General features: G+C 36.8%; 1 protein-coding gene across 1 annotated transcript; it reads left to right on the top strand.

Moving 5' to 3' along the window:
- The first annotated feature begins 1,039 nt into the window (after positions 1-1,039).
- On the top strand, positions 1,040-27,830 carry LOC136804054 (protocadherin-like protein). The gene is made up of 29 exons (XM_067060796.1): positions 1,040-3,492; positions 5,465-5,639; positions 6,078-6,334; positions 6,825-7,002; positions 7,200-7,291; positions 7,451-7,902; positions 8,276-8,391; positions 8,606-8,885; positions 9,116-9,308; positions 9,446-9,673; positions 11,596-11,714; positions 11,922-13,295; positions 13,501-14,653; positions 15,113-16,357; positions 16,674-16,879; positions 17,193-17,403; positions 17,658-18,001; positions 19,090-19,566; positions 19,915-21,112; positions 21,452-21,913; positions 22,094-22,263; positions 22,555-22,673; positions 22,937-23,259; positions 23,950-24,134; positions 24,369-24,648; positions 25,014-25,265; positions 25,446-25,625; positions 25,957-26,220; positions 26,428-27,830. Exons 1-29 carry the CDS (start codon positions 1,341-1,343, stop codon positions 26,811-26,813), a joined length of 13,071 nt encoding a protein of 4,356 aa, XP_066916897.1. The 5' UTR covers positions 1,040-1,340; the 3' UTR covers positions 26,814-27,830.
- The last annotated feature ends 53 nt before the right edge of the window (positions 27,831-27,883 follow it).

Genomic DNA, 27,883 nt, shown 5'->3' on the forward strand with positions numbered 1-27,883 from the left:
GTCTCTTTAACTTGAAAATTACGTAAGCAAGTATATGCATCTGGTGGCTGTCGGTGGAGTTGGGGTGAGGGAATCTATCTCCTTTTCTTTTTGAGATCTAAGATAGATAGAATGCTGAGGTAAAATGCCACAACTACCCCCAGTAACTCTATCAGCTCCCAGTAACTTATACCGCTTAGATCAAATTACCCAGATCTAAGCTACTCATTTGCCGAGTCGGCGGTGACCGGGGATCGAACCCGAAACTCTTAGATTGTAAAAGGCGAATGTTCTACCGACTGAGCTACCAAGCTAAATGTAAAAACAAGATTGCCGGGATGTTCCAATAATGTTGTCATCGTCATCCGGAAATAAACAATAGCCTTCCCTCCACAGCTCTCGATCAGCCATTGCAGTACCCAGTTCTTCAATCCCTAGCCCTGTTTCCCGTTTCAAAATATTAAGAAATGTGCGCTTTCTCGAGCGCCTAGGGCCCACAGGACACCGAAGTAAAATTTCTGACACGATTTCGTTTTTCGCACGGAAACCGTGACCTGAAAAAATGTAATGAAAAAATAATGTTGTAATTATGTAATGTCAGGTCAGAACACAAAAAAAGAGCCAAACCATGCATTAGGGCCATTAGGCACGGATGGAAAGTCGTAAAATCCCGAATGGAGAATTTCCACCAAGCTCATTTTGGGCCGCCCACTCAATCTACATTTTTTCTGCAAAACGCGCGCGAAGTATCGTGAACAATCGAATAGTGTTGTGGAGCAATACATATTTGTACTTTCGTTTTGTGAAATATAAAAAGTAGGAGACGAGAGACGAGAAAAGTCGAGATGTGAAAGATTTGAAATGAATGGAGATTAAACTTTTAAAAGTACTATGAATTGGTATAGATAAAAGAGAAGGAATCAAAAGAATAACATGGCCAATTATTTGTTCTTTTCTATACCATTTATCTCATGATTTCTCTTTTTATTAAACAAAATCTTTTTTAATGTGTAACTGAAAACAGACGATTTTGAATTTAAATTACAGCGCTATAATATGAAAGTACAGAGTTGATTGACGCATGGTCGAATTAGTAGAGAAATTGATATTTTATTCTTATGATTTGTATGTTTGTTTCTCTGTTTGATAATTCAAACTTATTGAAAGTAAGTGAAATCACAATAATATAGAAGGTATCATGTTACTAAATGGCTTGCATGTCTCTTAATACTTTTTAAAGACTTTTTCTGTAATTTTAGACCTTTCTGGCTTAAAATTGGGAAGACATGTTATGTTTTAAAAAGCCTTTTTATTGTCAAGGATAATGTAGATGTCTGTTTACACCAAGAACTTTAATCAACATGGAAATATACAGAATATTTGTGATATTTAATTTTGTGGTATGGACTATATTGGCTAAATTTACCGAGAAAAAGGTTTCAGAATCTACTGTAGTTGGCTCCACAGTATTTGAACTTCCACGCTTTAATGATAACAGTCTTGGTTATACCTTGTATGAATACGCTGATCCTGCAGCGTACAAGCACTTTCTGATCACACCTGATGGTGAAGTGAAATTAAAATCACGCTTAAAGTACGAAATAGGAAAGACAAATTCAATACTCATAGTTTCAGTCCTTAGAAATAAGGCGCTTAAGTATGGTGGCACAGCTCATACTGTTAAAGTTTTGATAGAAGATACCAATGACAATTCACCAAAATTTGATAAATCTATTTATTATGGACATGTTGAGGAAGGTATGTCTGCAGATACTATTGTTGCAGGTTTGGAGGACTGTTTCGCAACAGACAAGGACAGCTCAGGTATTGCAGGCTACACAATAGTTGAAGGGAATAATAACAATGAATTTCGAGTGGAATCCAGTAAAAGAGGTGATATTGATTTACTGGTACTGAAAACCAACAAGAAACTTGATCGTGATGAGATGAGATTAACACCGTACTTAGATCTCTTAATCAGAGTAAATGATGGTGGTAAAGGTGATGCACAAAAGTTTGAGACAACTGTTGTAAGAGTCACCATAAAAGACAAAAATGACAATCCCCCTGTTTTCTTGCATGTTAAATGGCAAAATACCGTACAAGAAAATGCTCAAATAATGACTTCTGTCATGAAAGTTAGTGCCTCTGATAATGATGAGGGCCAGAACAGTGAAATTTACTACCATTTCAAAGAGACTAATGATGATTTTGTCATCAACCCAGCAACTGGTGTCATAAATGTTGCAGCACCTCTGAACGAAGATGTCAAAAATATTTTTCAGTTGGTTGTCATCGCACAGGATAAGGCTGTCCTGAATCCTCTGACTGCTGAGGCATACATCAAAATCCAGGTTTTAAATGTCCCAAAATATCCACCAACCACTACTTTTGGAGGAAGAAACTCTCCCCCAAAATTTCCAAAAACAAAACATTTAGTAACAGTTAGGCGTGATGTCCCTGTAATGTCCACCATTTTCTTTGTACCGGCTACTGATACTGACCCTTATGGACCCTTAACTATATTGGAGTACAGCTTATCAGGTGTGCATGCTGATATGTTTCATATTAGCAGGAAGAGTGGTGTAGTCACGCTTAGCACATCCCTCAAAACATTGGCATTAAATATTGTTAAACTGACAGTTCATGTCAAAGATGGAGCTGGAGAAAGAGCCTCAATGGAGGTGGAGATCAAAATTCAATCTTTAGACACCAATCTTCATGACCCTTATTTCTTCCCAAGCACTGTCAGTTTATCCATTCCGCAAAGTGTTAATAAGAACACTGAGATAGGATTCACTGCCAGAGCTGCAGATAGAGATGGATCAAACACTGACGATGGAAAAGTCACATACAATATTGTTGATGGAAGTGGCGTTGGAAGATTTTTAGTTGGTAAAGAGAGTGGCAAAATTACCACAAGTGTAATTTTTAAGGAACAACAAACATATGATTTATACATCAGAGCACAAGATCATGGTAGATATCGCCGGACAGGCATGTTGTATGTCCAAATTAAAGTTACTGCGAATGAGAATGTGGCTCCAATGATGTCTCATGTTATGTACAATGCAAACGTTCAAGAAAACCTGCCTGCCAACACTTTTGTGGCTGCTGTATTTGCCAAAACTCTTACATCAAAGAAATCTGCCATCTACCAATTACGTAATAGTAGAGACATCACCAGTTTAGCATTAGACACTAATACAGGAGTGATCACAACAACTATGCCTTTGAGTTACGAGAAAACCAAATATTTTTCAATGGAAGTTTCAGCTTTCATTGAAGGACAAACAGAATCCTCCAATGCAGTTGTATCAGTGACTGTGATCAATCTAAATAATAATCCTCCAGTATTTACCAGATCTTCATTGACTGTCAATGTTGCTGAAAACTCTGGTCATATCCCTAGCTTGGTTTGTTTATTTGCTATTGACAAAGATGGAGGCGACGTCACTTATTCCATTGAGAGTGGAAATACTGGCAATGTTTTTTCTATTGACAAAAATACAGGTATGATTGATTTTGATTTTTCTTTTTAACATCTATGAATGTCTAGAATCTAACAGAAGCATCTTTTACAAAGACTTGAAGGCTGATAAAATCAAACTCGAATAAGGGGGGCTCTTAAGGTACTGCTCTTGCAAATTTTGTTAAAATGTGGAAATTTGAGGCTGAAAATGGTGCAATAACTATATGTTTTAAAATATTATTATCTATGATATGAAATATTCAGTAGATAGGTCATGTTGCTATACTGGGATACTTTTAAAATGGGAAATATTCAATGGAAAGGGTTTTTTCAGACGTTGTTTGATACACATTTGGGTTTTTGAAAAGTAATGTTTAATTCATGCAGACACAATTGGTCTGTTTGCAAACTATTTCCATATATTAAATGCCCTTTTGAAATTTGCGTTATGAATTATTGAATTTCTAATAAAGGAACATGAAATTTTAGATGAATAGCCCTACGTGATTACAAAAACAAAGATTTTTTGATAAATACCTAGCCCACTATTGCTTTTGCATTAAAAACTCTTTTGTGCAAGAAATAGACTTTCCAAAGAGAATTACCAACTTTTGATACAAAGATCGATAAAGAAAAATCGGAATTGAAATAATTATTTTTTATCAGTCTTTTGGGGTCTTTTTGCTTGTAACTTTTTCAAATGTGGTTTTCTCCCCTTTTTAATTTATAGATGGTCGGTTTCTTTTGAACTTTGGATGTCTTATGAAACTATAGTAAACGTGATAACCTTTTTCGCTACCGAGTAAATTTCAACAGTATGGACATAAAATCAGATACAAAAAGTTTCCAATGAACAAGAGACTACATCTAAATAAGGTCTTATGTACTACCAAACATAAAGTACGAATTTCGATATCTTTAAGGAAATGTCTATGCTGTAACGGAGAACGGTTTCTGTATTATATATATACTTTGGGAAGAATAGCTCTCATAATCAAACAGTGTAGACAAACTCCTGTCTAATTTCATAAAAGCATCATGTGACGTAACATAAATCAAATATCATCAGTCTGAGTTCATTGAAATAAAGCTTCTAATAACGACACATTATTAACAAAGCATAAACTGACTGATAATACCTTAGTCTTTGTATATGTTTATTAGAAAGGTTTGATGATCAGATAAGCTTAAAAGCTTATTAAAAGTACGAAAGTATAGCTGTTGAATTCAGATTGGATTTTAAAACCGATTTGTCTTTCTCATAAATTATTGGAAGTCTTACAAAATTCTTTACAAACCAATTAATAAAACATACAAATGTCACAGCTTCCGCAAATTGTTCTTATAATCAACATCATTTAAGATATCATTGGTCATTGTGATGACCTATTTTCTTGAATAAATTAGACCTAATCTCTGTATTATATATTTTGATGTGAGTGAATAAGGCCTGTCGTGAGACATCAAAAGAGATCATAATAGATTAGCTCAGTGATATGTCATGAGAAGGTATAGCCTGCCATTCTGATGCTTTGTACTGTATCTGCTGCATTTTGTTGGGATTTAAAATCTACGTCAATCAGCAATATTGCCACAAATTATGAAACACTAAAATTCCTTCCATAATACAAACATATGCCATTGACTTTATTCTCGTAGCAATCAATCATTTACACAGTGTTAGCCCTAACATTCGAAGTTAATGAATTATTATAAAGCAGAACGTTTGTATTCTTTATCGTTTGTGACGCTGAAAGATTTTGGACACATGACGTACACATATATAATCCAAATGAAATCACCTCTTCAGGCCCTCCTTCCAAAGACATTTCAGACATTTTCTAGAATCAAGATATCTTCGTAAAATTATTTTTTTCTTCATCACTAAATATTTCTAATGCTGAATTAGCACTCCTTCTTTTAAATTCCATTGTAACAGTCATAAATAGATTTCATTTCATCTTTGTTAGTATTCCTGCCCTTAAATTGACATTATTCAGTCATGTCTTTCAGGTCAATTATCTGTCAAGAACTTAGATTATGAGACTTTGGACAAATACAAGCTTGTTGTCACGGCAACAGACGGCAAACAAACAACAGAAGCGACAGTCAACGTCAATGTTGTCGACACAAATGATCCGCCGCATTTTGACCGATCATTGTTCTTAGCCGATCTCAATGAAAACAGGTGCCAACAAAAAAATATATGTTTAATAGTCTTTTGCTTGTAGAAGGTGGTAGACACATCTTGACCAGTATCGATATTTAAGAAGTAGGGATGAGACTACCCAAATTTACGAATACATCGTTATTTCCTTTTGCGGAGATTTCATCACCGGAGTATCATCACTCTTTATTTTGTGACCCATCACTCCTTCCCCCCCCCTTTCTTTCCCTTTTCCCTTACGGTGACCTATCCTATGCAACATGATATATATGATCTTAGACGATAATGCCTGATTTCTTTTTCAGGAAGACCATCTACTAAACATTGACTAAAAACTTAAAAGATTAAGTTCTTTTAAAACCTCCAATCTCATTCATCTATAGTATGATGTACGAAGTATACATAGATACGAAGTATCTTTACATTCGATAATGTGTCAATTCTTTTTCTATTTCTCAGCGTGGAAAATACATTGGTACAGACTCTCGGTGTGACCAGTGAAACGAGTGGCAGCCATTTGTGTGAATGGGGCACCAAAGGTGTGACGCCTCAAATACTTTCCTTGTTCACACTGACTACAGAGTTGAGATCATGCGTTGTCAAAGTCAAATTGTCTGATAGCGTCAAATGGAGTAAAGAGACAACAGGATATGAATTTGAAGTCAAAGCGATCAACAAGAAGAATTTAAATGAACAATCATCAACTATGTTGAAAGGTGTGTTACATTACTAGTGGATCTTCTTAGTCATCTCCAGTGTCTTATACGCTTCAAGGGGCTTTTGTAGCTTTTTGGGCTGTAAACCTTTATTTGTTAGTCATTATTTATAAGGCTTGTACTTCAAAACCAACCTTTGGGGTTAATCTGGCCATCTGATCAGAATGTCTTCTATCAGCCATGATAAATACCTCATTATTAGTCAACTTTCAAAGTTTGATTAGAAAAATAAAATATTATTTTAAATCTCTTTACGATTAGGCCCCTTTCAAGTAATTTCAAATAGAGATAAAGTGGAGTCTTCATGACTCGAACCTCTATAACTCGAATGTCTCCTTAACTCGAACAATCTTCTGGTCCCTTCACCAACAACCAAAAAACCAAAACTAAACCAAAAAATCTCCATAACGGGAAATTTCCATAATTCGAACAAATTTGACCCTCCGCTTTATAATTACACTGCAATATTCCTTTTGCATTCTATTTCCAGTGAAAATTCGAGATACAAACGACAACAAACCAATCTTCGCTCAACAATCATACGCTGTGTTTTTGCAAGGAGGATCACAGATCAGTCAATCCATTCTTCAAGTGTCTGCTCATGATGGCGATGATGGATCAAACGGGAAAATTTCCTATGATCTGGAAGAAACTGCTGACTCGAATATGTAAGTAGAAACTTGGGAGGAATATGTGTTTTATCCCATAGTATTTTTGAATTGTTTTGGAAGTTATTCTCTGTTGCTAAAGATTTTTGTCAACGTTCAATTTGTTATGGATGGTAAATCGTATTATTGAGAGCAAATTTAACCCTAAAATCTCTCACAAATTGGTTTTCAAATAAAGCTATATCATTTTCTTTCAGGTTCACTCTGAAGCCGTCAGGGGATATCTTCGTCAAATCCGCTTTGAGTGAAGGAAGAAAATATTCGTTGACCGTCAACGCCAGAGATCAAGGTTTTATTTCTCAAACAAGTTTATTTGAGAGGATTTCTTCTTTTTCGTTTTCTTGATTTAAAGAAGTGATGATTTGAAATTTGGAATTTTGAAAATTTCGTGACGCTCCTTTAAAGTATAATATGGTATGTTTGAAATAATTACTTTTTTTCATAATAGGTTCGCCAAACTCATGGAAAACATCTGTCAAAGTTTCGATTTCCGTACACCCAACAAGTGCACAACCCCTTTCATTCGGTGATGGTATGTCTTCCAATGAGGTTACGGAGAGTCTGGCAATCAATTCAAAGATTACGACATTCTCAACAAGTGGCGATACCAATATTGAATATTCCATTGTTGGTGGCAATTCAGATGGAGTCTTTTCGATGACTCTGAAAAATGGAGAACTGATGTTAGAAAAGCCGCTAGATGCTGAAAAATCATCCTCGCTCCCTTTAATCATTAGAGCTACAGAAACCACACTACCACCGAAGTATGCAGAAAAGTTGTTTACAGTGCAAGTACGTGATGAAAATGACAACACTCCTGTGTTTGCGCTCGATAAACCAGATGAAGAAAAGAAGATTTTTATTGACCGTTTTTCGCCAGAAGGGACCATCATTCAACGTGTAAGTGGTTATATGGCATTTATAAACCTTGAATTTTATACTCCTTATAGTCCTCTATACTTTTATCTAGCCCACTAAAAGGACTCACATGGCTGACAATAGAAAATTTTGTTTTCTTTTTCGGGTAACGGATATATATCTGAAAACTATACAATTGACTTGAAAAGCTCGAAACCTCTACAAATCGAATTTCTTCAAAACTGTGATCCTTTATAACGCATAAGAGAACGTAGTTTGCCTTCCCTATCGGCCCTTTTTGACGTTGTAGCATGGCGTTCTAAATCTAGAACACCATCTAATTGAGGAATCAGGCGATGAGGTTGTTGAGAGCTGTGGATGAGTCGCCATCATCAATGTTTCCTTCAATCTTTAGGTCAAAGCTTTTGACGCAGATTCAGGAGTGAATGGTTTGGTGAAATACTCCGTCGATGGTAATGCACCGGTTGTCATTAGCAACGATGGTATTGTCTCTATTAACGCTGATGTACAGTAAGTATGATCACTTGGATGAACATTTCCCATATGTCGTTTCTATATTTTAATAACTTTTTTTTCGGATAGGTTTATTGCTTCTATTGTTCGTTCTTTATCTTTTTCTTCTTCTAAAAAATGATTATGAATTATTTCGGCAGTATTTAAGCTTTGCTTTATGAAGAGTGATAAACTTGAACTGGTATATTAAACGCGTATTACGTCTTTATAGGGAGACCATCGGAACACAATTCAAGTACACCATTGTCGCTACAGACAGCAACACAAGAAATGTCAAATCAGCACAACTAAGAGTCCTTGCTCAAGTTAAAGCGGGCACAAAACCACCTGTATTTAACCCTACAACCTTTACTGCGTCTTTGGATGATAATGCAGCGATAGGTACAGAGTTGTTGACGATCACGACAACAGAAAACAATCCTTCGTCAACAACAACTTTTCAAGTGCTTTCTGAAGATTTAGCGGCTCATTTTTGTATCGACCATAACAAGGTTTGTTTCTAACCTTTTGACAATATTTGTACCTACCTTGTCTCTTCGAAGCCTAAACCATGGTTTGTCTTTCGTTTTCCTACTTTTAGTGTGAAATGGAACAAAACATGGAGATTTATTAGGCAGTAAACTGAACTTTTCAAAACAAAAGCTGGTTTAGCAGTCGAAGTTTCCATTATCTTAACTTAACTTCTATATTAATGAAAATCATGTTTCATCTTTGATTGCAGGTTCTGTACGTCCAAAAACCGATTGATGTTGACACGCTGAAAGAGACACAGTTTGATTTGAAGGTCCAAATGACGCATGGATACCAAACATCTTTGGCGTCCGTTAAAGTCTCTTTGATCGACGAAAACGACAATTTTCCAGTTTTTGAACAGACTGCCATGAAAGAGATATCTGTGCAAGAAGGGTCGTTAGGTAAAGTCTCCTTTTTATTTTGAAAAATATTTTGAGTCTTTTTGAAGAGGACATGGTCTCTAAAAGTGGATACCACTATCAGACGGACCCCTGAATGAGATTTGCATAATACTCATTATAATACTCATTTGTTACAGTTGGCATGGAGATCTACACTGTCAAGGCGACGGATAAAGATAGAGGGACGAACGGACAGATCAAGTACTCAATCACTGAAACTATCAGCCCTGGTAAGAACGACAATCCATTCCGTATGGATGAAGACACTGGTAAGATCACCCTGGCAAGACAGTTGAATTACGAAGCTGCCGGTGAATATTTCGTAACGGTGAAAGCAGAAGACCAAGGACCCATGAAACATTATGGTAAGTATCTGGATATAAAGAAGCTAACTAGGTGATTACCCCAGTTAGAAAAATTTAACCTATATGCTAGCAGTATTACATCGAGGAATACAAAATACGTATATTTTTATGGCACGGTTTCATAACAGCCACCCTCTGCTACACAAATATTGTGCCTGAATAGTCTAAGCTACTAATAATGTCAATTTAAGAATCGCAATGAAAAAATCTTATAAAGAAGAAAATGAGGAATTTTGCGAAGAAGAGTATTTCAACTTTGAAGAGCCTATTTTCGGCGAAGAAAAACTATTTCGAAAAAACTTTTGCGGTAGATCGCGTATCTTTTAACTTAAATAAACCAGCTGCGCTGGAAGCTCCGGCTTAAGAGATTAAAAGATGTGAAAGATGAGCTTGTTGAGTTAGTTGTGTTAGAACGTTGCCCACAAACTACTAATCAGAACAGATCAGAAAGCAAAGTAATAATTCTATTGCAGAGCGAGTATGAGAAATAATCTTAACGAATAAATAAACCAGCTGGAAGTTTAGCTCTTCTAAGTGATTACACATGCACTTTCTTGCCTAAAGAACCAACCCCACCCCGCCCACTCATCCTCGACTAAAAAGTTCAAAATTGGAGCTAAAGGAGATAAACATTTAGAAGTCAATATTTCCAAGTTCTTATAAATTTATTTTTTTTTAAACTTGCCAATAGCGAAGCGCCGTTGATTTGATTGTCCGGATAAAATTTCCTAGGCCTAAATTAGAGGCCACGGGTTTTTAGCTAAGCATTATTTTTTCTGTTGGGATAATACTTGGAGGAGAGTAGGATAAACCAAATAAAATGGTACAATAGTGTGTATGTAATAAATAGTGGTATATTTGGAAAAAACCTGTTTCGGGTTTGAAAATCTTCAAAAGGAACAGTCGCCCCAGCCAATGAAATTACGACAAAGTCCAAAAAATATCATTTTCAGTTATAACACTGTGAAAATTTCTCCGATCTTGTTCAAATTTCACAGGAATTGTGTTTTAGTATCCTTTACTGAATTCTCATAGTGATATGTTTGTAAAAAATCTGTGACGGGTTTGAAAAATCAAAAGGAACGATGAAATTACGACAAAGTCCAAAAACGATTATTTTCAGCCATAATACTGTGAAAATTTCTCCAATCTTGTTCAAATTTACACAGGAATTGTGTTTTAGTATCCTTTATTGAATTCTCATAGTGATATGTTTGTAAAATATCTGTGTCGGGTTTGAAAAATCAAAAGGAACGGTCGCCAGTCAACAAATGATGAATATAAAACAGGATCATTTTCAGCCATACACATAACACCACAAAAACTACTCAGATCTTTTTCAAATTTGCACTGTAATGTTGTAATTTTAGTATTCTCTTTTAAATTCCAATGGATGTGTGTTTGAAAGTTTCATTGTCAAGTTACAGAGTTTTATGGTTTTGTGCGTCTAGAAGAGAAGTTAGCCATATGCAAGATTTAAGCACTCAGCTGACGACTCATGGCCAAAATTTCTCCAAAGTCTTTCCACATTGTTAGAGAACAAGTATGCATCAAACTTCTCATAAATCATGTCCAAAACAACATGAATAATGATGAAAATGATCACTATCTTTCACTGAGATAATAATATTATCGGAATCCAGATAATCCGTTTTTATTAAATCGGAATAGATCATCGGATTAGATAAACAAAACAAAATGTCTTGACCGCCTTGACCGTCGTTATTGTTGTCGGAAGACAGAATTAAAGGCTCCTAGGCCGGAGCAAAAAGTAATTTGTAAAGGCAATTCTTTGTTAAAAGTGTTATGGAACCTAAAACATAACTTTTACTTTCAAATACCAAAATAATTTTTCGACTATGGTCAGTGCCCTTAATCAGGGTAAGATTCTTATTAACTTTTCTTTTCTTTAAAACAACCAGCTTTGCAAGAGTTGAAGATTGTAGTGAAAGACATCAACGACGAGCTTCCAACCTTCAGTGAAACCATTTATTCTGAAGTCATCTCTATGACACAAAAACCTGGACAATCTCTCCTACATGTAAGATTATTTTCTTGACTTTCTCAGTGATACAAACATCCATTTTCAACAGACATTTGGTCAAGATTGAACTCTTTAGTTTTCTACAAAGTAATGAAAAAGGAAGAATTGTCAAAAACATCTCATAAATGATCATGAGGAACAAAATTTCGAAATACATTCGCAAAAAAGATTTAATTATTATATAATTATTTTTTCGTTGCACAGGTGTTTGCATCTGATTTAGACAGTGGTCTGAACGGAAAGGTGCAATACCAAATCGTCAATGGAGATTATGACGGCACCTTCACCATCGATAGTGCAACCGGTATCATCACATTGCGTAAGCCAATCGCTTTGCTTCAAGACAAAGATGGAAAACTCATCAAAACATTTACGCTCAACATCAAAGCCAAGGACAGCGGTTCGGTCGCTTTGAGTGGTCAAGCGGTCGTCCAATTTCGTGCAGTCATTAAAGAGGGTCCACCGAAGTTCGCACTACCTAAATTTGTATTCACTACCAAGGAAAATAAGGACCCGTCACTCTCTCTCGGCCGCGCAACAGCTGTAAGCGTTGACGAGCTGAAGTATACAATTCACAAGGGAAATGAAAACGGGCTTTTCAAAATCAATGCAAACACGGGAACGATATACCCTACTAGAGCTTTGGACGCTGAAGAGAACACCAAGTATTTGATTTACGTCCGCGCGACCGATTTGAGCGAGCGCTTCGCTGAATCAAGTATTGAAATCAATGTAGAAAATGTGAACGATAATTTACCGAAGTTCCGTAATGCGGTGAACAGTTTAATCGAAGCCATTGTACCACGTGACAGTCCAGTCAATACAATCATTGTCAAAATTGACGGTTACGACTTGGACATTGGTGATCGAGTAAAATATAACATAATTGGAAGCGCACGAAATTATTTTCAAATTGGGCCCTATAATGGTGTTATTAGATCGCTGAAAAGTTTTCAAGGACTAGCTGTTGGCACCAATCAATACACGTTTCAAGTACAAGCAACAGATACAGGTGGCTTTGAATCTGCAGCTCAAGTCAGAGTCCTCCTTGTCAACAAACTCCCTGGTGAAGAAATTCGATCGGTCAGCGAAAGTGTGGCTTTAACAGACTCTTCCATAATCCGAAAAGTCGGTGGTCGATACATCAATTCCGTATTCAAAATCATCTACCCGGATGAAAATCCTTTTTACATCGATGACCAAAGTTCAGGAAACGTTCGTATCAGATCGAAAATCGATTACGAATCGACAAAAGAGTATACGATTTTTATCGAAGAAACAAATACTGATGATGTCAGTGATTACGTCACATACGAAGTTCGGATCCAGGTCACCGACGAAAACGATAACAGTCCGGTCTTCACGATGAAAGATTTGATCGGGAAAGTCAACCGGAACGCACAACTAGGGACAACGGTACTTCAGATTTCCGTAGAGGATGAAGATAGTGGAGACGCGGGTACAATCGATTTGCAACTTGAACCCGATACGATTCCGTTTTCCATAGATCCTTTCACTTCGGAGATTAAAACATCTTCATGGGAAATCAATCAAGAATGGTACAATGTCACAATTAAGGTAAGGTTTAAATATCAAATTTTCCTAATAACAGATAGTGCAAATGAATTTTTATGGCTCAAAAGAACATCCTATTGAAATGAGTTAATTGAAATTATAAGCCTGATCAAAGGGTTTGTATCTGTCAAATACCTGAATTAAAAAGCTGATGGCGCTTAAATTTGCACTACTCTGAAATTTCCAAAACATTTTTTCCATTGTTTAGGCAACAGACCGTGGCAAGCCAAGACGAACAACACGTCAAAACGTTTACATCAAAACTGGTGAAAATCCACCAGAATTTCAAAAAGATGTTTATCATTTCGTTGCTCGTGAAAATGCTGAACCGGGTGATTTTATCGGAAGAGTGTCTGCTCGAAGTTTGTCCGGAATTCCAGTCCGATATGACATCGAAAGTGGAAACCAGAAAAACCTCTTCAGTATTGATTCTCAAGGTTTGATCACATTGCAAGGTAGACTAGATTACGAATCTGGATCTGCTCTTTTTGATCTTATCGTCCTAGCTAAGGAACACAGCAAGAGTCCTTTGGAAAGTCGAGTCAACGTAGCTATACAAGTAACAAATGAAAACGATAATGCTCCGGAGTTCACGACTTTTTCATATCGACCACCTCAACCGATCTCCGAAAGTCTCGGCATCGGCAGCACAATTCTCACAGTTACGGCAACCGATAAAGATTGCGGGGAATTCGGGAAATGCGCCGGAGGTTTGCTCACATACAGCATCAACCAGTTTAAAGATATCTTCAAAATTGACCCCATCACTGGAGCTATCACCAACATTGGCAAACTCGATTATGAAACACATAAAGAATATCGTTTCCAAGTTGAAGTTTTCGACAATGGTGATTCCCCTTTGAAAGGTGTCACAGATGTGGTGATTCCGATTAAAAATGCCAATGATAATCACCCGATATTCAAACCCAAAATGGCGGATCTTTCAATGGTAGAACTCATCAAGTCTGGAACTGTTATCTTCACGGTCCAGGCTAGTGACCCAGATAATGATGAGCTAACGTACTCCATTGAATCCGGGGGTGATAGTAATTTTGAGATCGGTCCAAAGACGGGGGTCGTGCAAATCACGACAAAAGGCACTCCATCCTTCACACAACATAATTATGTACTCAACATAAGCGCTTACGATGGGCTATATAAAGATTATTTTGCGTTGAAAATCAGGATTGATGACGTAAATGATAATTCCCCCTTATTTGAAGATTGTGCGAAATACAAACCATCCGTGTTGGAACAAGCCTCCGTCGGTGCATACGTCATTAGAGTGACGGCAACGGACGGTGACCGTGGTAGGAACGGAGAGATTGAGTACGAATTACAAGAACCACAACAAGAACAAGGTATGAAAAATTGGTCCATGTTTTTTTGAAGTCTCTACACGTTTTAAAAAATAAGCATGTAGTAAATATGAGTTGCTATGTACGCGAACCTTAAATATGCTTTTTCTGACTTCTGGAAAGGTAAGGTTATGTCATGCATCGACATGCTTTTTATTTATTTAGGACTTTTTGTTTTGAAATGTCAGAAACTGAGTCTCTGAGATTAAGTTGTGCTTATTTTTTTTCGAAGATCTGAGTATGGTTATCATATGATTTATGCTTTCATAATAAAAGACGGGGGTGCGACGTATGATCCATACTATTTTCAACGTCTGTATGTTTGGAATATTTTAAAATGGGTTGCATAAAGTATTGAAAAAAAATTGTAACAAAGATAATGATACAGAGTACTGCCGGTAAGGCTTTCGCTGGTCCTTCAAAAGTTTTAAAAAAGGTTCCCAAACTCTTTCATATTTTCAGGTGCATTGGTGGAGCCAGCATTTCGAATCGACAACGCCACTGGTGAAATCTCCACAAATCGTATTTTCAACCGTGAGCAGAAGAGTAGTTACATTGTCCTCGTCATCGCCTTAGATGGAGGTAACGGACGTTCCACCGCGGAGAGAAATTCCGCCAGCTGTCAGTTAGAAATTAAGATTGAGGATATCAATGATCATGTTCCGGTGTTTTCCAATCCGAGTTACGATATCTCGATTTCTGAAGACACTTCTATCGATCAGGTTGTCATTGAAGTCAGTGCGCAAGATGCAGATGAGGGAACCAACGCAGAGATTGTGTACTCCATCAAACAAGCTAGCCTGACTCCTGAGTTTAAAATTGATCCAAACACTGGTGCTGTATCTGTTGCTCAATCATTGATAGGAAAGAATCAAGACTGGTATAAATTTCAAGTAGAGGCACGGGATAAAGGTGCCCGGCCCAACTTTGCATCGATTGAGATTGATATCAACGTCAGATCTTCCAACCCTCCCCGATTCAAACAGCCTAGCTACAAAACGCGGCTCTCTGAAGATGTTGGCGCTGGAAGTGAGGTCTTGACAGTAGAAGCTGTAAGTCAAGACACAAAAACCACCGGAAAAGTTTATTACAGTCTGTTACCTGGCAACTTTCCCTCCACAAATAAACCAAAGACTTTTACAATTGACCCTGAAACTGGAGTAATCAAGACAAGTCGCTTGCTCGATTATGAGAAACTGAAAAAATATGATTTAACCGTTTCAGCAAAAGATGAGCGAGGCATGAAAAGTCATATCAAAGTAGAAATTGAAATTTTCGACGTCAATGATAATTCACCAATCTTCATCACAAATTATGAATTCGGAAAAGTGTCCGAGAATAAGCCTCCCGGACAAATCGTGGAACAAGTCAACGCTACTGATTTGGATTCTGGGAAATTCGGTCAAGTGACGTATTCTCTTGTTAACAGTAAAGAAGGCAGGATGTTTTCAATCGATCCTGTCACAGGTGTCATTAAAACGAAGGTACGCTTTGACCGCGAGCAGACACCGCGCGTTACTTTTAATGTGCGAGCGACCGATGGTGCTGATCCACCGCTTGATAATTCTGTGGCTGTGACTGTTCAAATAACCGATGTTAATGACTCGCCCCCAGTCTTCTTATATAAACAATACAACAAAACAGTGATGGAGGACGTGAAAATTGGTTCTAATGTTTTGGAGATTGAAGCAAGAGACAAAGATGCAGGTCAGTATGTTTTTTAAATAACGTTGACGTTCTTTAATTCCGTTTTCAGGGGGAATTAGATTTTAATCGAATAAGCATATCGAATGTTAGAGCTTTATTTATGAGAGCTTCTCGTTGACGGTAGCCATTATACTAGACGTCGCGGCGTTTTTTCTACGCAGACGAAAAGGAAATCCCGGTCTTGGTTGTGTATTTCATTCTATATGACACTCTGGTAATCTTGACTGTGGTAATCGATCGATCACCCGTGTTATTAAATAACGAGTCTCGAGTGTTTTCCAGGTGTTTATTTTCAAAACTTCACATTTTTTCACAGGAGAGAATGCGCGATTGAATTACTATATTGTGTCCGGTAATGATAAAGGATATTTCGGTACAAAGTCCATTCACCGGACGGATGGGAAAAGCATCGGTTTCGTGACCGTAGAAAAGGAACTAGACCGAGAAGAAACGGAGACATTCGTGTTGAAGATAGCGGCTAGTGATTATAAATATGATGATACAACTACTGTTATTATCAACGTGAGTAATTTTATTTTTGCGTTTGTTTGTGTTTTGATTCTGATCTCAAGCTTTTCTAATACCAAAGTTCTTACAATTTTTTTTTATTTTAGTTTTATTTTGCAAGATTTAATGAATTTTTAAAAATAATGTTGCCTCGAGAATCTTTTTCAATTTTTCCTCCAGCTATAATTTTTCATTTTTAAATTTTTCATCTGTAATTTAAATCAGGCTGCTTTACCATTTCCCTGTTTTGTTGCTTGTTGCTAAAACAAGCTATATTAACGTCTGAACAGGATACCATTTTATTTTTTATTTTCCGTATTTGTGTTAGGTGAAAGACGTTAACGACAACAACCCTCGTTTTCTGAAACCTCTTTACAATGCAACTGTTCCGGAGAATTCAGCGCCCGGTATTTACGTCACTACGGTGGCAGCCGTCGATGCGGACAGTCCGGAAACTCAACAACCAATCACGTATCAACTTGCAAAAGAAGCCACCGGATATTTCACTATTGATAAAAACAAAGGAATTATCACCACAGGTACTTTTTATCTTTCCATTTTATAGCTTAGTTTTAGGCACTGGACTATTTTGGTACCGACCCTAACAATTTTAGACTTTGTTTTGAGAACTTGATGAATGAAAAATAAAGTAGGAGCAAAGCTGACTGCTATAACAAATACTTAAGCTCATTATAACCACTTACGTTCGTTCAGCGTCTTCAAACTTGGTCCATACGTGTATCTGACTTGATTGTATTTGTAATAATTAATTCCTGCTTCTTTTGCTGTGTAGGTCCAGTCCCTTTCGATCGTGAAGAGAAACCCATTTACAAATTCCTTGTATTTGCAACCGATGGTATTCGGTTCGGTCAAAGTGTCATCAAAGTCAATGTTCTCGATCGGAATGACGAGAAGCCTGTATTCTTGGATGGTCCGTATATACGGAAAGTAGAAGAAAACAAAGAGCCTGGTAAAGCAGTAGGTTACGTTTTAGCCAAAGATCGCGATGAAAAAGACAATGCAATGATTACGTACTCTTTGAGACGTCACACAGATCGTTTTCGGATTGAACCAAACACAGGTTTGATAAGAACGAAAGTGAAACTGGATCGTGAAAGCAACGATAACCATTTCAAGGTATGCTTTCTTTTTTTAGCCAATGAACTAGATTTAAAGTATGTAGCCATGTTATATCTTCTGACATTACGTCACTGATCAGTCTGCAAATGATGAAATAGGTAAAGGAAAAACAATGAAATTATATGTAAATTTCGTTTAAGTCGTTACAGTGTTGCATATCATAAAGAGCTTAACAGGATATACGGTTGAAAAAATAAGGATTATGCAAGAATGTTAGACATTGTGTTGTGTATGAGACAGATGTTGAAACATATTTGAATGTATTCAGAAACCTCATGAAAGCCTTAGTTTAAGGGCTCTGGACATACCCAATTTTTCGATTTTACACCAACTTAAATGCTTAGCTTATAGCTTTTTTATATGTCCTGTTAAACCTACCTTTTTAGAATTTAAAAATCGAAAAATTGAAATTAAAAATGAAATGAAGAAGAAAACGAAGAGTTTTTTCGAAGAAGAGTATTTCACCTTTTAAAGCCCTAATCTCGGTAAAAATCAAACATTTTGGAATTTTTTTTGGTTCAGGTAATAATGTATCTTTTTAGTATTTAAAAATAGAATTTCGGAAAATTTTTGTGGAAGTATTTTTCCTTTAAAATCTCCATAAAACCTCATTTTTGGCAATTTTGTCCACTAAATTTCCATACGAAAACAGCTATAGCTTGGGATGTAGCCAAATAGAACATTTTCCGAAAAAATCTAAATCAATAAATTATTTGTCATTAACTTGAAAAAAGTTTGAAACAACAAAATGATTTCCCCAAGAAGATTAGGCTTTTTTTGTGAAAAGCATATGAATAGCGTCGTTATGACGTTTTATTAAGGTCCATGCCACACTTATTCCTTAATTACTCATGATGTAATTACTTAAATTCATTTTTTCAAAAGCAGTTTGTTCTTAAACATGTCAAAGAAGCGAAAACATAAGGTTTTATCTTCAAATTCTGAAATAGATTTTTCACTATGACCAGAGCCCTTAATTGTTTGAGATCCTAAGGCCAAAAATTTCGTACATCTCTTCCTTAATGTGAATGTAATCTTATATCAATGCCTTTGTGAAACATTATTTGCAATTCTTCCCTACCAAGGTTATCGTGCGCGCAACTGATCACGGTGAGCCACCATTACACGGTGAAACCGAAGTCACCATCCTGGTGGACGACGCCAATGATCAGTACCCGTACTTCGAGAAAGACGTCACACGAGTTCAAGTACCGGAATGTTACAACTTTGGCGATACAGTTACGAGAGTCGTTGCTCGAGACAACGATTTGGGAAAAAATGCGGAACTCTTTTATGCCATAGCACGTGGAAACTCACCACGTCATTTCCGGATCGATAACAAGAAAGGTATAATTACCGTTGCCCGAAGCCTCGATTACGAGACTGAAAAGAAACGGTTCGAATTGTTCATTAGTGTGCGAGACGGGGGTTACATCGAGTTGATCAGCAAGAAAAACGCATCAGTGATTATTGATATTCAGGATTGCAATGATAACGCACCACGATTCAGTAAAGCTACTTACAAAACCAACATCAGTGAGGATGCAAACATTGGGACAGTGGTATGTTTTGTTTAGGAATCCATTTTGTTTTTTAAAGTTAACAATAACTTTTTTTAGCATGTTTTCCTTCTCATTATCCTTGAGAAATAGATATTATTATTTTCCAAATCAAATTTTCAAAATATCTTAAAAGATCTTGCTTCATGCATGTATGCATAATTCTTTCTCTATCATCCGAATAATTCTGGTGTTTATAAGCGCTAATATTTTCATTGTTCACGATAGTGGAAAGAAAAGACTTTTACTTGGAAAGCATTAACGATTATCCAACGAAAAGCGGTGAACGGACTATTATTATGCGCGACTCATAATTATAAACAACCTTTACATGTTTGCTCTTTTCAATAGGTCATCAAAGTTTCAGCACAAGACGCAGATTCGGGCGTCAACAAAGAGTTCGATTTCTTTATCGTCAACCCCGATGAGAATTATCAATTCGATATTCGACGTGATGAAAACAACGCCGAAATCGGAATCGTCACCTTAGCATGGAAGTTAGATCGGGAAACATTATCAGAACACATTATCCAAATCGGGGCGCGTGATCGGGGCGATGCACCCAAAACAGGTTACGCCCAACTCACTGTTTTGGTTAACGACGTCAATGATAATCCACCCTCTTTCCGCCCACCCGATTTCTGTGGACATGTCGAGGAAGAGTTAACCGGAACACAGCAATTGGTCACTACCGTACATATTACCGATCCAGACGACCCGGTCAAAAATCAGTGTCCTTGCACTTTCGATTTGATCGATCCGTACGGTTTATTCACTATCGATTACAACAAAGCGGACAGTTACAAAGCTTTCATCAAAACAAAACCGAACGCCAAATTTGATAGAGACGTTAAAGATCAACAATTATATAAAATCAAAGTCAAAGCAATTGATAGAGGAGGCCTGGAGAGCACCACCAATGTTTATGTGGAGGTCGGTGATAAAAATGACAATAAGGCATCAAACGGTGGCAAAATGACCTTCGATGTTTTATCGTATAACGGTAAAATAAAAAATGCGGAAATCGGTCGAGTCTTGATTATCGATAATGATCGAGGATTGAATCATACTTATAAACATCGATTGGAACCGAAGAGTGAGAGTTTCACGATTAACGAGTTTGGAGTCGTTCAAGTGACCGAACTTGGAGCTGAGGAAGGAAATTATCAATTTAAAGTTGTCTCAAGAGATCTAAGTGGTCAGGACGTAACGAGCTCAATCGATATAAATGTCGCCAATATCCCCGATGAAGTCGTTCAAAATGGGTTCCCTCTACGCATGCGTGGTTTACGAAAACCGTTGACATGTAATGAAATCAAATACGTCGATTTTGCATCCATCATATCAAAAGTGTTACGTGTTGATCGAAGCCAAGTGGTGGTGTTTAGCGTGCAAGAAGCGCGATCAGTCTACCGTGGAGTGGACATCTGGTTCACCATTTTGAAGAAGGTGGGAGCGGACTCAGGTTATGACGATGTAGAGTATATGTCTTACATGGAGCTGTTGACGAAAATCAGTGAGAAGAGAGAAGAACTTGAACGAGAGACAGGTATGTGTATATCTGTTTCATCTTTTTCTGGAAGGTTGTTTTGATATAGCCTAGTTTTAGTTTTTATGGAGGCTTATGATTTAATCTTAAATTTTCTAGAAGTTGCTTCTGAGAAAATTTTCAAGTTTAATGATATAGATCACGGTGATTGAAATTCGAGCCTTGCAAGTTCTACCCTTAGATCTAACTTTAAAAGGGGAATTTTACCGGCGTAAAACAAACAGTCAACCGAAAAAAAGAATACACGAGTCTCTATGTTTCAAAATATTTAACCCCTGAGAAAATAAATATTAATTAGTAAAAACGCAAACGTCAAATTCCTATTTCTTGTTTTTGAAGGTAGTGAAATCCTTTCCATTGGTATCGATGCTTGTTCCAAAGAGACTTGCAGAGATGGCTTCTGTTCTAATGTCATCCAGGGCAGCAGCAAATACACCACAGTTTCAAATGAAAATGGAATCATCCCTGCTCAGAAATCTGGAAAATCAATCGTTACTTTTGATGTTCAAGTCCTCAGCCGATGTACCAAACAAGCTAAAGGTCCTGACCTGTGCACCAGTTTGAACTCCAAAGCCTGCCTCAACGGTGGTATTTGCGTTCCACTTGGCTCTAACGGTTATAGATGTAAATGTCCATCTGGTTTCGACGGCCCTCAATGTCAAGCGACGACCCGACATATCAAAGACAATGGATATTTCTGGTTGGATACGTTGAGTTCTTTCTATGAAGGTGAAATTGAATTTGAATTCGCAACACAAAGACAAAGTGGTTTATTGTTGTACCATGGGCCCATCACCAAATGTAAGGAAAAATTATATTAAGAGATAATCTTAATTCTTTTCATTCGCCTAGTTCCTAATATGACCTTTTGAAGTAAAGGAATTGTTTTAGACCGTGCTAAGCTTCTTTACATTGCTAATTTTTTTTAAATGCATAACTCAAGGCGAACAATGCAAAGATCTTCTTCCTTTATTCCCTTAGGGCAAAAGACGGATATTTCAGACTTCCTGGCAATCGACTTGGACAATGGTCAGCTACGCATCTCAGTCAGTCAGGGTGAAAGGAAAGTGTTTCAGAAGACATTAAAATCAGTTCATTCAACACTTGCTGATGGTGTCTTCCATCACGTCCGTATCTATAAACGTGAAAAGGTAACAGAAATCTCTGTGGTAACCCCTAGTAACCATTCTACCTATAGTATGTTCTTCATAGCGACGTAACTGAAGTAGTTTAAAAATACCAGTCTGTTATATCTAGATTTTTTAGGTTTGTGAAATTTGATTAATATTCTATGTATCTATTATAAACTGGACAAATTTCTTTGGTCTAACCTATTTGAATAATCGAGTTTACATTCAAAATTTCATCACCCGACAGTCTTCTAGTTAAATTTCAACCTGTATCTAAAGTAGTTACTCATCTCTAATCATTTCCGTTTTCAGTTTATCAAAGTCGTCTTGGATCGATGCCGCTATGCAGCGATTGAAGAAAGCTGGGATAAACCTTCCATTCAAGATAAAAGCAAATGTGAATTAACTGGAACCATTCCCGGACGATGGAAGTAAGTTTCTTTAGCCAAAGTATCATTGAAACTTCGTTGACGTTAAGGAAAATTATTTCTGGGCCACAATAGATTGTTGTCGTCAATTCACTCTTTGACAATTAAAAAAGAAATACGAATGATTTAAATAAAACCTTTTTGTTATTGGAACTGTGTCGTCACAATTTTTCTGCCACAGCCTCATTTAACACTCCGAGCATCAAAAGCATCGTATACTTATATCTTTGGCCCTTTCTGTAAATTGTTCCACTTATTATTCTTAGATTTATCAATGGTATTTATCCTCTACAAGTCGGTGGAGTGCGTGATTACACGCTTGGCTATCCGAACCGCGACGTTAACGACCGCACGCACCGCTTCATGCCTTTCAAAGGGTGTATCCGTAATATCATTGACAACGGACGAATGTACGATTTGCGATTCCCGTTGTTGAATTACAATACGGAGCTCGGATGCTCGCTTTTCACGAATATGTTTTGTCCTGCTTGCTATAATGGTATTTGTGATATGTCCATGTTGAACGTGATGACGAAATCGTACGCATGTCAGTGTTCTCACGGATGGATGGGAAGCAACTGTGATCAACGTGAGTCGTTTTAAATTTCTTTTTCACCAACAAACCGTCTTTGTTCAGTATCTCAAAAAACGATTTGGTTCATTAAACATGACTATGGAAAGTTCCCAAAAACATTTGTCCAGCACGCACGCTTGAGACTTATTATTTAGTTGTACCAGTCCACGTTTCAAAAGTTTTCTAAAATCCTTTAAACTAAGAAAAAATGATGCAATCGATTCCTTATCGAAACCCTGATAAATTAGATAATGAGTGAAAGTAAATCCACGGATCCTTTTCACCATTGATATCCTAGCCCGGGGTCCACTTAAAGCTTTTTGATAGACTGGATGGCGCGATTAAGTAGCCCGGTAGTATATGGTAATATGCTTTTGCTTAGGCGGACTGTAAAACAGTGCGCCAGATTTTAGTTGTTTTTGGAAGGTAAAAACAGTATAAAGCAATGTTTTTATTTCAGAATAAGAGATTGCAAATCTGTTATTGGTTATATCTTTCAACTCTAAGTAGTTTGTTTTGTTATTTGGATTTTAAACATTCATTTTCAAAATGGCAACCTCTTCAAATGTCTACTTCACTGGACTCAGCGTCATCAAAAACTATCAAAAAGCAAAATCAGCCAGAAGTAGACTCTAGTCTATTGATATCCTTGATGTATAATTTCAAAATGGACAATTTCTTGAAATTATATCCATTATTTTTCAGGAGTGGAAGCTTACACATACATGTCGAACAGTTATTCAAAGTACACCATTACGAAACAACCGGTTACGTGGTATGATCGTTACGTCACTCATTACAAAGTGCAAGTGCGCACGAAAGGAGATGGTGTCATTCTACATGAAGAAGGATCCAGGTTCCAGAGGAGATTTGAATTCAGTACTCTTGAGGTATGTCTTGTGCTGGGAAAGCTCTTTTTTCAAACCTTCTTAACATTGCCTTGTGTATTATTGAAATATCCGTCAAAGACACACGAGACCCGGTAGTTGACTACTCGCAACCTCGAAGATCTATTGATTCGAACATTCGAAACGAATGATGTTTCAAAAGATCAACTAGGATACCAATATCTAATATCATAATGCTGTTGGGCTTTCTTTAATTTTTTATCTGCTTATTTTCAGATCATCGACCGGCGTCTTCATTATCATTTCAATCTTGGTGATGGCAACAAAACACTGGTCCTTAGCAACGCTAACATCACCGACGGAATGTGGCATAACATCACTGTCCACCGTATCGGTAATCAAGCGACGTTAGAAATGACGTCAAATAACGAGATTGTCGGTCGTGTGACGGGTAGTAAAGGACGACACCAGTTGTTAGACACATCAGGTGTTTTATACGTCGGTGGTAATCTGTACAAAATTAACGGAGACGTAGAAGTTGTCGATAATTTCCGAGGTTCGTTTCCTTTCATACTGAATTTATACTCAATCACACACCTAAGTCACGTATAAATCTGGCTTGACCTTTTCAAGAAAATATTTTTAAAGTATCACATTACAAATATCTACATATACTCGATTTCCATTCTAAAATTCAACTTATCTAAATCTTTAAACCCTCTACTTTCAACCCTTCCTTTGCTTTAGTCTTTTATTTAGGCTTAAACGATCAATTCTTTTTAGTTCTCGAAAACGGGATTTGTTTCAGGTATGGAATAATTGAAGGAAAGAAAATGCTATATTGTTATGTTCTAAGCTTTTTTTAAAATTTAAACTCTGTTAATATCATCTTTAAAAGTCTTCATTCTACATTTCCCATAGGATGCATCGCACACAACACTTACCAAGGAAACTACCTCGATCGAAAAATTGGTCCTGGAAAAGTGGAACAAGAAAGCAAATACGTTGAAATATACCGTGAAAACGTGTATAAGAATTGTTCTTGTGATGCAGGAGCTGCAAGCTTATGCCTCAATGGAGGAGTATGCATCGCTGGCTCTCCACCATATTGTCTGTGTTATTTTGGATGGTCTGGACCTTTCTGCGGTATCAAACCAGGAGATGCTCCTCTGGGTTTGTGTGATTGTTTTTTTTTTAGTTTCATCACCCTTCGTGCCCCTAACCTTTACTTGTATTAGTGGCAGAAATAAAGTCAAGTAGGCTATAATTTGCATAAACAAGTTATAACATTTGGTCATGTAAAATATAAAATACCCAAGTCAGTTTGATCATATGTTTCTCAATTCACTTCAGGTGCTGCGCCAGCGATGGGTTCAAACGGAATGACGATCTTAGTTGTCTTAGTGCTCGCCTTCTTATTGGTTCTTGTATTGGTAGCGTTAGCTGTGGCCAACCTTTCTAAGAAAAATAAAGCAATACCTATTTATGTGGATGACAATGGCCGTGAAAACATTATGCCGTACAACGATGAAGGTTTGTTTTCATTCCCCATAAAACAGTAACAAAGCATTCATTTATAGACCCGAATATTAACATTATTAGTTTCCAGAATAAAGAATACTCAGAAGAAAATGTGTGTTATCGCATTTTTATAAGGAGTTTTAGAATGTCGAATTTTTGACAAAGAAAAGCGTCATCAGACGTCATACATAATACACCATCATCCTCCTGTTAGCCTGAATTTGTAAAATCTGATTCTTTTTGCAATTTTTTTGTAAAACGTTTAGTGATGGATTTTTGACACTCTCTCTTTTTCTCTATTTATTCAAAATCTTTCAAAAGTTCAAATATTTTTCTTTCTTAGGTGCCGGTGAGGATGATTTTGAGAATTACGATCTCGAGAAACTCCTCATGCACACTGGAGGTCGCGATCTCATCTTTATGGATGAATACCGAGATGAAGCAGACGCTCTCGCCCGCGCGAACGTCGCTAAGAAATCAGCTATGGCAGCAGGTGGTACGGCAAGTTCAAACATTGCAGTTTCCGGAGCTGATGGTTCTGGGTTCGCAGGAGCCGCCAGTGCGCTTTTCGGAGCAAGCACTAAAAGCCAATTCATTCAAAAAGACGGTAACTATATTTTCATTCTTGAATTTTTCCTAAGAGCTTAGTATTCAATAGATTGGATCTTCAAGAAGTATATCGACTCGAGATCTAGAAACATTAACCATGGTTTTCGCATTTTATTGGTGTAATAAAAAAAACTCGGAGTATCACAGGCATGTTGGGGAGATTCGTTCATTCATATTTTAAACACAACTTTTTCTTGATTTACAGAAGAAAATCAGCAACTCCTTCAAGCTGAAACAGCCGTTCAAACGGAAAACATCGAAACGACATTCACGTCCAGTTTCAAAGAATCCGAATCAGCCGCCCGCGCCCGTTTCGAGCGTAGCCGTGCGGACGATATTGATGTCGCTGCGTTCATTAATGCCAATCTTACTGATGCCAATAATGACGATGCTTATCATCCCAAAGACACTCTGTTGCATTATGGGTATGAAGGACAAGATTCGGACGTTGAAGATCTGAGTGATTTGGACTTTGACCCTGACGACTACGACGAAGATGATTTTACGTTCTTACGTCAATTTGGCGCCAAATTTTATGAGATCAATATTTTGTATAATCCTGAAGATTTTTACGAGGAAGATGATGTTTGAGTAGAATTCATGCGAAGGAGTTAGTGATAAGGTGGAAAGGTGCAATTGATCGAGTAAGAATTAGATAGTCTTTTCTTTTACTATCAAAGAATGAGAGATCTTTCATCTTCAGCCATCTGAAGAAGTCCAAAACATGCGCGTTTATCTGTGAATATTTTGGTCAAACAGAACAATGAGAGCTCCTGATCCTTTTGATTATAAACTGAACGAGTAATAAAGATGTTTCCGAGCCAACTAATGATTTTTTTCAAGACCAGGGGAAGAGACGGTCATTTCATTGTCGTTATGGTTACGTGAAAAGGAGGTGTATTTTGCATTCGTATTTTTTACAAAACATTTTTAAGCCTTGCACGATCTTAGGAAATTTTACTAACATTTAGAAATTTTATTGCATTTTATTGTGATTTCATATGTTTAGGTAGCATAGTACTTTAAAACTGCATTTTCCCATTTCTCATCTTTTGCAGAGAAACTGAACTGGGTGTTTTAGATCAAATTGTACCTGGATTAATCAAATTCATTCGTTCTTGCTTATTTCCAATAACTTCTTGAGAATATATCATACTGAGAGTTTATGGCGTCTTAGATCGAGATTTTGCGTTTTACTACGTTTCGAGAGATTCTTTTCCTACACTATCGACAAGGAAGAATATGTTTTCTCCACCATTTGCCGAAAATCTCCGCCGTGTGCTGAATTATTTTTCAGTTAGAATTAGTATTTGACAGTCGAATACATGTCGATGACCTGTATTCTCTTTTTCTCTATTTTAATCGTAAATTTTTTATCTTTTGTGTAAATTTTCATATTTTCACCTTTTAAAGGTAATATTTAAGGTTGTGTACAAATGTTACCACCACTTATTTGTGATGTGTATAATTTTGTGTCTACTTGTAATTTTCTTTCCGAAATTTTCTATTCGTAATAATGTAGTGATGATTGTGATATTTTTTTGAATTTTATGGAAAAACATTTTTTAAGGATAATTATGTATTTGAAATAAATTTTAGTTACAATTTAAATAAATATTTTTAGAGCTGCTTTGGTCTATTTCAAGCTTGACTTGAAATCT

This window comes from Clytia hemisphaerica, unplaced genomic scaffold, assembly GCF_902728285.1.
Source record: "Clytia hemisphaerica strain Z4C2 unplaced genomic scaffold, Clytia hemisphaerica genome assembly, whole genome shotgun sequence".
Taxonomy (NCBI): domain Eukaryota; kingdom Metazoa; phylum Cnidaria; class Hydrozoa; order Leptothecata; family Clytiidae; genus Clytia; species Clytia hemisphaerica.